This window comes from Perca fluviatilis, chromosome 7 (assembly GCF_010015445.1).
Source record: "Perca fluviatilis chromosome 7, GENO_Pfluv_1.0, whole genome shotgun sequence".
In the NCBI taxonomy this organism is placed as follows: domain Eukaryota; kingdom Metazoa; phylum Chordata; class Actinopteri; order Perciformes; family Percidae; genus Perca; species Perca fluviatilis.
In genome coordinates this window covers 5,589,901-5,601,584 of record NC_053118.1, presented here as the reverse complement: position 1 = coordinate 5,601,584, position 11,684 = coordinate 5,589,901, and the positions used below count along the sequence as shown (strand labels likewise).

The 11,684-nt window shown below is 39.8% G+C and overlaps 1 protein-coding gene across 3 annotated transcripts; it reads right to left on the bottom strand.

Moving 5' to 3' along the window:
* Positions 1-6,684: 6,684 nt before the first annotated feature.
* si:ch211-198c19.1 (uncharacterized protein LOC100151013 homolog) lies at positions 6,685-10,386 on the bottom strand. 3 transcript variants are annotated; one of them, XM_039805871.1, is made up of 2 exons: positions 10,240-10,386; positions 6,685-7,505 (listed from the first exon to the last, which is right to left on the bottom strand). In XM_039805871.1, exon 2 carries the CDS (start codon positions 7,492-7,494, stop codon positions 6,952-6,954), a length of 543 nt encoding a protein of 180 aa, XP_039661805.1. In that variant the 5' UTR covers positions 7,495-7,505; positions 10,240-10,386; the 3' UTR covers positions 6,685-6,951. The 3 variants fall into 3 exon arrangements, 2 of the variants coding, with proteins under 2 accessions (XP_039661805.1, XP_039661806.1); XM_039805872.1 differs by lacking the exon at positions 10,240-10,386 and adding an exon at positions 8,506-8,544; XR_005639717.1 differs by lacking the exon at positions 6,685-7,505 and adding an exon at positions 8,536-8,577.
* Positions 10,387-11,684: the final 1,298 nt, after the last annotated feature.

Sequence of the window (11,684 nt, the reverse complement as noted above, 5' to 3'; positions counted from 1 at the left end):
GCAAACAACGAAACAAACCGTGTCACCAACTGTTTGGCATTAGGGGGTTGACCAAAAAGATCATACAGATAATGGTCCTGAGGCAACTCCTGAAGCTCAGTAAAAGAATGTTTAATATAGTGGCGCACCTGTAAATATCTGAAAAATTGTGATTGGGAAAGGTCAAAGGTTTTATACAAGTGCTCGAAAGTCGCAAATTTTCCATCAATATAGAAGTCCTTAATCATAGTCAGTCCTTTGCTTCTCCACAAGGAAAATACCTTATCTGACTGGCCAGGCAAAAAATTAAGATTATCACAAATGGACTGTTGCACTGAAGGACTTTTAATACTCAAAACAGTCTTCAATTGATTTAAAATCCTAATGGAATTGAGCACAACAACATTCTTACACTGTGATTTCTTTAAAGGTACAGGGTTCGAAAAAAGAATAGCCGCAAGAGAGCTACCAACCACTGACCGAGCCTCCATGTACAGCCATCTGGGTTGGCTGTCCATCAATTTATCAGCAGCTTGATCACTAAGCCGCCAGAACATCATAGCCCTGGCATTAGTAGCCCAATAATAACGACGGAAAACTGGTAGCGCTAGACCACCCAGCTCTTTCGGCTTCTGCAAATGTTCCTTAGAGATTCGATGTGCTTTATAACCCCAAATAAATGGCAAAATTACAGAATCTAATTGTTTAAAAAAAGAATGTGGCAAAAATATAGGCAGGTTCTGAAAAAGATAAATAAAGCGAGGTAGCGAGACCATTTTAATAGCGTTGACCCGACCAATTAACGATAACGGAAGCACCCTCCATTTCTCAATAGACATTTTTAACTTATTTATGGCTTCAGCGAAATTTAGAGTAAAAATTTGTTTAAATTTTTTCGGAATGACTAACCCTAAATATGTGAAATAATCCTCTGTTACTCTAAAGGGTAATGACCTCCGAAACTGAGCATCCAAACCTTCACCCAATGGCATGAAAACACTCTTCTCCCAATTAACAGAATAACCAGAAAAAGAGCCAAAAATCTCAAGTGATTCCATTAAAAATGGCAAAGCAGAAGGAGGATCACTCAAATATAAAAGCAGGTCATCTGCATAAAAGGAAAGTTTAACCTCTGAATGACCACATGATATACCCCTGATCTCAGGATGATTACGAAGATGAATGGCCAGGGGTTCTAAAGCTAGATCAAATAACAATGGGCTTAAACAACATCCCTGGCGTGTACCTCTTTGAAGAGGAAAGAAAGCAGACCTATCCGAATTAGTGAGTATTGCAGATTTAGGAGAAAGATAAAGCATTTTTATGATTCGTTTGTAATTCTCACCAAAGCCAAACCTATCCAGCACAGAAAACATATAACTCCATTCTATTCGATCGAAGGCTTTTTCAGCATCTAAAGACAGAACAGCTGCCTTAGAGCTCTTACTCTGATTACTGTACAAAATATTTAACAGACGACGTGAATTAAAAAATGAAAATCGTCCTGGGACAAAACCAGTTTGGTCTGGATGAATTAACGAGGCCACATGCTTATTCAGACGGGTGGCCAAAATCTTAGCAATTATTTTTTGATCGCAATTAAGAAGACTTATTGGCCTGTAACTAGAAGGCTCCGTAACATCTCTGTCTTTTTTCTTCAAAAGGCATATATGCGCCTCGTAAAAAGAGTCGGGAAATTTTTCTTTTTCAATTGAATGATTTACCATTCTAAGTAACAAAGGAGCAATTGTATTTGCATTAGCCTTATAGAATTCCACACCAAACCCATCAGGGCCTGAGGCTTTCCCATTAGAAAAGGATTTAATTGCCTCTAAAATTTCACTGAGAGTAAATGGTTCCTCTAATTCATCTCTGGCACACTCATTAAGTTTTGGAAAGTGCATCAAGGAATTGTTGACCCGTAATGTTCAGTTCAGAGCAGTTGGACGAGTAAAGCTGCTTATAAAATTAAACAAAACGATTATTAATTTCTTCAGGATGTGTAACCAAAGTACCATTCTGAGATTTGATTTGATGAATGGCCCTACTGGCCTGCACACCTTTTAGTTGCCTGGCAAGAAGCTTATCTGCTTTATCTCCCAATTCAAACTGCTTCTGTTTAAGTCTAATTAATAAATTAGAGACCTGATCGCTCAAAATAGAGTTATATTCATATTTCAACTTAAGAATAGCTTTAAGGTCACTCTGAGCTTTAGATGAACGGAACGTTTGTTCTAAAGATGGAAGGATGGATTCTATCTCAGCCAGACGCTTACGCTTTCCCCTCTTCAAAGAGGATTCATATGCAATAATATGACCTCTTAACACTACTTTACAAGTTTCCCAAAGACAAGAATCTGAAACATCCCCCTTATCGTTAGTCTCTAAAAATTGGTGTAAACACCCCGACAAGTAAGACTGAAACTGTTTATCTATTAATAATTGAGGATTAAAACGCCAACAATACTGCGCCTTTGGTAGTGAAATTTTCAGACCCATAGAAACAGGGCTATGATCAGAGATCAAAATATTATGATACTTGGACTGAGTCACTCCTTGAATTAGTTTGGAGTCAATAATAAAATAATCATTACGTGTATAGGATTTATGGACATGCGAAAAAAAAGAATAATCACAAACAGTCGGATTAAGTAATCTCCATATATCCACAAGATTCATGGATTTTATCAAATTATTTAAAACACCAACAGATTGAATAGGATGAGGAACTTGTGAAGAATGACGATCAAGATGAGGATCCAAATAACAGTTAAAGTCTCCAGCAATTATCACATTAGTCGAGTTAGTGTCTGGAATAAGCCCAAATAATTTCCTGAAAAAGGCAGGATCATCTATATTTGGCCCATAAACATTAATACATGTAATTGGGGAATTATTAATGCTTCCGGATACTATAATATATCTTCCCGCAGGGTCATACACCACAGATTGCATTCGAAAAGGAATAGATTTCCTAAATAATATAGCCACCCCTCTGGCTTTAGAGGAAAAAGTGGCTTGATAAACTTGTGAGATCCAATTTGCCCTAAGCCGCACCTGTTCGTTGGGTCTAATATGGGTTTCCTGAAGAAAAATAATATCCGCCGACAATGACTTTAAATGTGCAAAAACTTTTCCCCTTTTAATCGGGTGTCCCATTCCTCTTACATTCCAACTAACAAACGTAATATTCACTTCAGCATCGCTATTGCTATTAGTGGTAGTATTGCCACTAATCATACAACATCATAAAAAACATAAACACAAAAATAGTAATAATCGTAGCATTATCTGGTGCAACACAAAATATACAAAAATAAATAAACAGGTAGAAAATAACGAACTCCCCCCAGCTGCTCCAAGAACTGATGCAGCAAGTATTCCCCATCAACTCGGAGACAACAAGAGTGCAAAGTCTAACTTGGCTTACCTTAGCTCAAAAAAGAGCAGAAGTAACGAAACACACAAGGAGTAAGTTGGGCTAACAAAAACAAAAAAGCTGCTCTCCGCCGCCGAGCAAATAATCATTCAACTGAATTACTTTACGTACCACGATGAAAATGACAAAATGGACCAAAAATAGTCCACTTCAGATAGTCGAGGACCACATGGGTCAAGTTAAGTAGAGTCACACATAGAAGTTACGCTGAGTCCTTTGACAAGTTATCCACAAACGTCTTAGCCTCCTCAGGAGATTCAAAAGTGCGCTCCCGCCCGTTGTAATGCAGTGACAGTTTCGCTGGAAAACGCAGGGACCATTTCAGTCCGGCTTCACAGAGAGCTTTCGTGACTGAACTGAAGGCACGTCGCCGCGCTGTCACCTCCGGAGTATAGTCCCGGGAAGATGTGAATCCGCTTTCCTTTGTATTCCAGAGGACACTTTTCACGGCTCAAACGAAGGATTAAATCTTTATCCCGATCATTGTGGATCCGTGCAATAATAGTGCGAGGTCTCTGGCCTTCAGAAAGCTTGGGTAGCAGTGCCCGATGAGCTCGATCAACATTGACAGGCTTATTGAAGTTGTCCCGGCCGAACAGCTCTGTGATCAAATCTGAAATGAACACCGAGGGGCGTCCCCGCTCCTCACCCTCGGTTATTCCCACGAATTTGAGGTTCAACCTGCGAGCCGCCCCCTCCCCCAGTCATTCAACTTCGTCCAGAGAGATTTATTTTCTGCACACAAATCTTCACACACCTTCTCGACCGCACCGAGGCGTAATTCAGTACCGTTCAGGGCACCTTCCATATCTTCCATTTTTTGTTTAATTCCGGCGTGTTCCGACTGCAAGTTAACCAGCGTGGCATCCAGCGCATCCAAACGAACACTAAGAGCTGTCATCTTGTCCTCTATCAGATTTTTTTAGGTCCTCTCCTTGGGCACCGATTGCAGCAAGTATCGCGTTCACATTTCCCTGTGCGATAGAGTCACTTGAATTGGCGTCCTCCTTAATAACTGCAACAGTTTTTGGGGGTTTCCTCAACGCCATTTTGCGCACACCAAGTGAGTTAGTGAGTAACAAAGATCGCGTTCAAAGCACTGAAATCTCACGAAATACTCAAAACAGCTGAACACTGGTAACTCTCAAAAGGTCGTTATCGCCTGTAAAGTGAAATGATGGTACTTAAATTACATAAACATTCAAAATCTAGTGACAGCGGAGAGGAGCTCTGTAAAATGCTACTACTCCATGAACTGCGCTCACGCGCCCCCCCGAAGGTATGTAACTTAAAGTAGCAAGTCTGGTATGCTCACTACCTGAGTATGTTATCACCTGTTGACCAATGCTTTTAAACTTGTCATTAATGTAATCTTCTGTCTGAATTGGTCAGCTGCTGTTTTGCCTTAATTTAGTTGTTTTCAGATTTCAATCATTTAGTACATTTTGTAAGTGACCCCAGGACACTCTCCCTGTTTGGATTGCTTGTATTTTAGTTTAGCAACTGGTTTATTGTTTGTCTTGATTCTGTTAAATTGTTTTGTTTTCAAGTGGAGTTAGTAGCCAGCTTGTGGTGGAGGCTAGGCACGTTAGCATGGTTCCCTTCACAGATTGTAGTGATAACAGCACAGTGACACGATTTGTAGTGAATTGGTTTGCAGTGACTATAGGTTGCAGTGGGCACATGCGGTGGGTAAGTTGGTGCATCCCTGGAACACACCCTTAGTAGACTGCCACTCCACAGCTGGCCTCTGCCCACTTCTTTTAAAGTAATTTTAAATAAAAGCCATAACTGGGAGTGTATTGTTTGAAAATAATCAACTGAATGCTAAATATATATTGTAATAAAACCTTTTCTACATTTTAAATTGCAATTTGATTAAACCCATTTCTAATCCTCTTTTACAGGCACTTCCAGTTATCATTTATTCATTAATACACCAATATTTCTTTTGTAACCACGTCTCTGTCTTGTTTCAGTTAGTGAACCTGTGTAGCCTTTGTATAATTGGGGTGAACGCTTGTTGAACTAGAAATAAACAGATCTTGGGGTGGAAGTCCCCAGGTGGCGTTGTCGGTTAGTTAGACTCGGGTGGCGGCTTCTCCCCTAGCGCCACCCACCTTGCCACACAGACAAAGTTTTATCTTAATTGGAATAATATTATCAGTGTAAAATAGACTTGGAACATTGTAAATCTATCCTTTAATACGTTAGCCAAATCTATTTGAAAGTAAAAAACAGGTGAACTGTAAAATAATTTTTTCAAACTGTCAAATGGACTAGCCTGTTTCCTAGGTTTATCTTTGACCCACTGTACTTACTGCTTACTGTAGTAGTGTATGCACACTTTTCCTGTGCATGAGGGATTGTTATCAAGTTAGACCAGTTTTACGCTCCAAAACAAAAGTGCAAGCATATCTGCATAAGCCATTGTGTTTGCAATGTGTATGGTTGTCTGACTGCTCATGTTTCTTGACCCATGGACACAATTGATATTAAGGTTGCACGATATTGACACAATGTGATATAGCGATATCCATATTCATTTCAATATTCTTAAACATATAAAACACAAACGTTATGGGAAAACAACAAAATAGATTAATAGAATATCAAAACATCTGGTTTTCGTACAATACAATGGTTTATTTAAACCGACCGTACAACCTGAATGAATAAATAAAGGATTTTTTCCAGATATTACTATGCACTCATTGTACTGTGTCTTGTGATGGTTTTTGAGGGTCGCTGTACCACTTAATGCATCATTTTGAGCAACATATATTGGCTTAAAGCCAAAGTACTTCCAGGCTGGCGAGGAGGCATTATTTTTTGGCTACTAATGTTTCCTCTTCAATCTCCATAATTCCGTTGTGTCCCTGAGCCACACTCATGTTCTTGCTTTTCTGTCTCTTCTTTCCTTTCGCTCCACACTCTCTTTCTGTCCTTTCGCTTCTTTCGCTGTCGCTATCTCCCTCTTCACTCACACTGTCAAAGTGTGCACATGTGACAGGGAAACTGGCCAATAAATTGATCACAACGCACAGCCAGCGGCACATCTCTCCACAAAATAAACGCAATATTGCATACTTTTTGGGACATTTTCTATACTGGTATTGCACAACGTGATTTGCAAAAATGATACTGAGTTGCTATATCGTACACTCCTAATTGATATGATGCCGCTGTGTTCCCAGACCTCAGCAATTTGATGACACACGCACACACACACACACATAGAAGAAAAAATATTCTAGAGCAGCACATTTGAACATTTGTTTTTTTTATTAGTCAAAGAATCTTTCTCCAAAGCATTCACTGTAGATTCTACAAGCAGGAGGGCTGTGCAGGTTTACTTTCCTGACTCATACTCAAGCCTTACAAAAGCTCATCAAAGCAGTCTGGCACTTCAAAGAAAAGCAGCAGCCAAATATGTCAATCAAGATTGTTTGTTTGTAATTCCATCACTTTTTTTTTTTTTAAAGAATCACAGAGCTATTAAACTTGCCACAGAACGATTTATCAGAAGTGCATCACATTTCTATGCTAATGTGGGCTGTTGGCTTTCGAAGAGAGGCAAGAAGATTGGGGCCAATTATGTACGTCTCTTTGGGCTTATAATGTGCAGATGCGTAGATGTTTTCGATGTGTTTGTTGTTTCTGTTGTATTTCACCAAAACTCTGTCCTTGTTGCTTTCAGGGTCACTGCGGTTGTAGTACTTCTTGACTTCATAGGGCAGGTCATCGGCATTAGGAGCGTGGAGGTTTCCAATGGTGTAGTAGCTGTATTGCCTTTTGTCCTTTATCACTGGAAGCAGACGCCTGGGCCCTCGGTTCTGAAACGAATGAAATCCGTACTCTCCTCGAGTGGGATCACACAGAGCCACCATGTTGTTATCCAGGCAGTCCTGAATGTACCACACCAGCAACTTGAAGCCATGGCGAGGCGGTGGTTGACCGAACCCGCTGTCCTGCAGCTCTTTGTCAGAGTCGAGGGTCTTCAGACCTGAGGTCAGAACGACTGACAACACCAACGTAAAACAAAACCAGAGCCGCATCTCTTTGCCGTGGGCCATGTCCAGGTGATCTATGACAAAAAGGCAATTCAGAAATTCAAAGATTTGACTATTGAAACTCAATGGTAGAAAGAAAAGAAAACCAACAAACGTAACTTTTGACTAAATTGAAAACAAAATAACAAAAAGAGAAATAAACAATCAACTCTATTAATGTAGGGGGCTAACCCTTCTGCTACATTCATACACTTAAAACCAAGCCCCACACATGAGTGGCCAGAAAGCAGTTGCTCAGTGGCCCCACAGCAAGCCTCCACCGCTGCGGCAGCAGATGTTCAGGTCGTGCACCTCGAAGTCAGACCGCAGTACAAATAGTAGAGTCTGTATTCAATCGCGTGTAGGCAAAACAAACAGCTGGTGGTTGAGATGCTCGGCGGCTAACAAGAATCTCCGGCAGCTTCAGTCCAATCCCTAGTGTTTACACAAAATAACAATTAACACCAAATAAACCTAAAAGGTAACTCTTACCGAGCACCAACTCACCAACGAGCAAGAAAGGCAGTGGGAGGACTACTGGCTGTTTTTATACGGGGCTCCGCTGTTATGATTGGCCAGAAGTTAGTTAGTTATGAGCTGAAACTCATACTGCTACACAGGGGCGTAGCACAAGACCCTGGGCCCTATGCATAGGCAGTCCTGATGGGCCCCCATGTTCCTCAACACACCCCCCGCCGCCCCCCCCAAAAAAAACTTTACTTGCCAGCCTGCATACTATGGTGTCTCTCTGATCATCTGTTAATTTATCTGGCCAAAGTCCTGGATCCTCTGGCAAAAACTGGTCTGCACTGCTCTGCCTACTTTCCAGTTCCTCATCTCTCATTTCCACACTGTGCTCAGAGCTCCCTGCTGTCTTCACTCCCATCATCCTCAATCAGATGTTCTCTATCATCTTTCTCTATGAAGGATACATTTGATATTAACCTCTTATCCTAATTGTAACCTAATAAAACACACTAACATGTTAGTCAAAATGGCTAAACGTGGTTTGCTTTAATTTTGATATAAGCTCACCTTGTCTCAAATCCAAAGAGGAGGATGAAGGGTCTGTTGCTACTCCACTCCCTGGTGTGACAGTTTCTGAAACTGAGGGCAATGTGTTCCACAATGTTAACCTCTGCTTCTACTGAATCTGACATAACTATAATGTTGACATGATATGTATCTACCGATGAGCTACCAAGCTACCTATGACACGGATTAGCCTATTATTGCTAATTATAGACATTATTCATTTAAAATAAAACATGTTTTAAATTAGGCTATTACAATGGTGTGTTGTATGCAAACAACATTGCTAGTGTAGTTTATTTATTTAGCCTTTACCTCAGATTACATGTATAACCACATTATCATTTGAAAGTGTATGTTCTGCTTTTTATATGGGTTGTCTCATTCCGTTTTTAGCACTAACAGTCACGGAGATATTCAAGGATTTCGTTTTCTAGTTTGTGCTCACCTTCCTTTGAAAAGAAGTCAGTTACTAATTGTTTCCCCTCCTTTTGTTTTCTCTCCTCCTCCTGTCTTTCCTTTCTTTTTTGGTAGCATGATTTGACTTTCTTTGAGAAAGACATTTCTACAGCAGAAGTTTGCGCTCCACCAGATGCTCAACTGATCTAACTTAAACAAAATGCGTGCAGATGGACTAAACCATTTGGCGCATTAGCAAGGGGTGGGTGAGACCTTTTAGATGATAGTCTTTTTTTGTATACAAAATGTAATTAGTCAATCAATCAAGTTATTCAGCCAATACACTAACTTTACATTCCATCTGACATGCATTATGAAATGTAATTAGGAAATGAAAATATCCAGGTGAAATAAAATGTATTCCAGACTTTTCAAGGGCCCTCTCTCCCCTTGGGCCCTGGTAATCAGTATTGGTTTTACCCCCAGTCCGACGCCCCTGCTGCTACACAAGCTTAAGGCATATTTTAAAGCACTTTGTTTACTTAGTTATTTTTGTAAAAAAAACAAAACAGCTGCTCTATTATCTGAGCAACTACAAGTATTGGATCGGGACTCGGTATCGGCAGATATTTAATATTTAAAAGATCGGGATCGGATCGGGAGTCAAAAAAGCTGATCGTGACATCCCTAAAAATAACGACAGCCAATGATTTTAATCCCTCTCAAATAAATATGATCTAAACCAAACCGAAGCCCTAATCTTGTTAAAAGCACCACTTTTGTGAATGTGTTAACTGGCATGTAACAATCTAACGTCTAATGTATCAACAATTCACGCAACCAACTTTATGCACTCATAACAAAATGTTTGAGGCATGCGTGCGTGCATTTGGACTAAAATAGGCCGTATATGATCTTGGTAAGCTATTTGCCAACATTGTAGTAAATAATTCCGGTGCATCAAAAAGTATGCTCGTTAAGATCCAGCACAAAGTAGTGCATAAAACGTCACCAAATTGAAGTATTTGAACATCATAATTAAATACAAAATGAAGGAAAAACTGCAAAAAGGGTCCACTTTAAAAAAATAAATTAAAAAAACTTCTACTAGGCTGGCTATGGGCCTGTAGTAAAACAGGGAGACCTACACATTTAATTACAATTTTAAGATGCAGACAATAAAACATTGTTAACATTGATGCAAAAGCAACAACTAGGTCAACAAAATATTTAACAGCAGCAATATTCCGCACAATATCTTGAGGAAAACATAACACTCATTGTATACTGTAGTTACAATGAGTGTAAGTATACCGGTTGTATCATTTCACAACTTACCTCTTAGTTGATAATAAAAACAGCAAGTTTGTCTGTAACAGCCGTTTCTAAATGTGCCTGCAGCTACAGCTTATGTCTATGCGTATCGTTCTGCTTCGTATGAAAGAGCTGCTGGGCCTCCTCTCTGTCTTGTGTGTGCAGGATTAAAAGCTGCATTTGTTATTTTGACCAGAGGTAGAGCTATGCTTACTCTCTATTTGCGAAGAAAGGGGAAGTGCTGTGTTCAGTGCACAGCTGGTGTCTGCAGGTTTGGTTTCAATTTAGACTAGTAAAGCCTCAGCTTGAAATAAATAATATAGGTAATGTTGAAAAGTGTTAAGTAAGGTTTCAAACCACAAGTTGCATGTGTTAATACTAACTATCATCTGTGGTAAATAATGCATGTTGTTTTTTAACTGTGGCACTGTGCTTGCATTGTGAGAGGACAAGTACAAATCAAGAATCCAGCTCACAGGACTTTGTGGTCGTGAGCACGAATGGTAAATGTGTTACTTCTGCTGTTCCTACCGCTTGTGGATAACATCTGCTGTCAAATGATGTACAGCACAACGGCTCTGCAATTACACAGCAGAATAGTAACCGCATAAGAGAACAACTGCACCTAGTTATTCTGCTACCAACTTGCAGTGAATGCATGTGCTTACACACTGTGTTGTGGAGCATCTATGCGCTATACTTTAATGTAGGGCTGGGTAATATATCAATGTAAATTGATATTGTGACATGAGACTAGATATCAACGATTTTGGATGTTGTAAAATTGTAATATGACAAGTTTTGTCTTTTCCTGGTTTTAAAATTACATCAGTCTGCATTACAGTACAGTAATTTTCGGAACTTACCAGACTGTTCTCGCTGTTCTATTATTTGCCTTTACCCACTTAGTCATTATATCCACATTACTGATGATTATTTATCACAAATCTCATTGTATAAATATTTTGTAAAAGCACCAATAGTCAACCCTACATTGTAGCGATAGAGGTATTTAGTCAACAATGTTGTGATATTTGATTTTCTCCATATCGCCCAGCCCTACTTTAAAGTGATGGCTCGGAGTAATTTCACCCTAGGGTCCTTTGCACCATGACCTCGAGCCAAACACCCCCCCCAGAAGCTTTTTTCACCTGGGTCTAACACTGGGAGAATTAGCGTAGAGTAGCGTTATCAGCTGAATAGCTTAGCGCAGAGGCTAATGGACCCACGTTTGTATCTTGTAAATGACCCCACTAATAATGCCCGAAATGATACCAAACTTCTAAACTAGTACAAATAGGTTATGTACTCATAAAACGATGGATTGGAAAGTTTGTAAGTACACCAGAAGTTTATGAACACTTGCCTGCTCTCTGTTGCTGTTGCTGCTGCTACCTGCAGTTAGACGAGTGCTTAGGGCTGTCTACAAATTACTAAACCGAAAAGAGATACAACAAAAATATTTATTA

Coding starts and splice junctions, on each gene's coding strand:
- si:ch211-198c19.1 (XM_039805871.1), bottom strand. CDS start 7,494: ATGGCCCACGGCAAAGAGATGCGGCTCTGGTTTTGTTTTACGTTGGTG.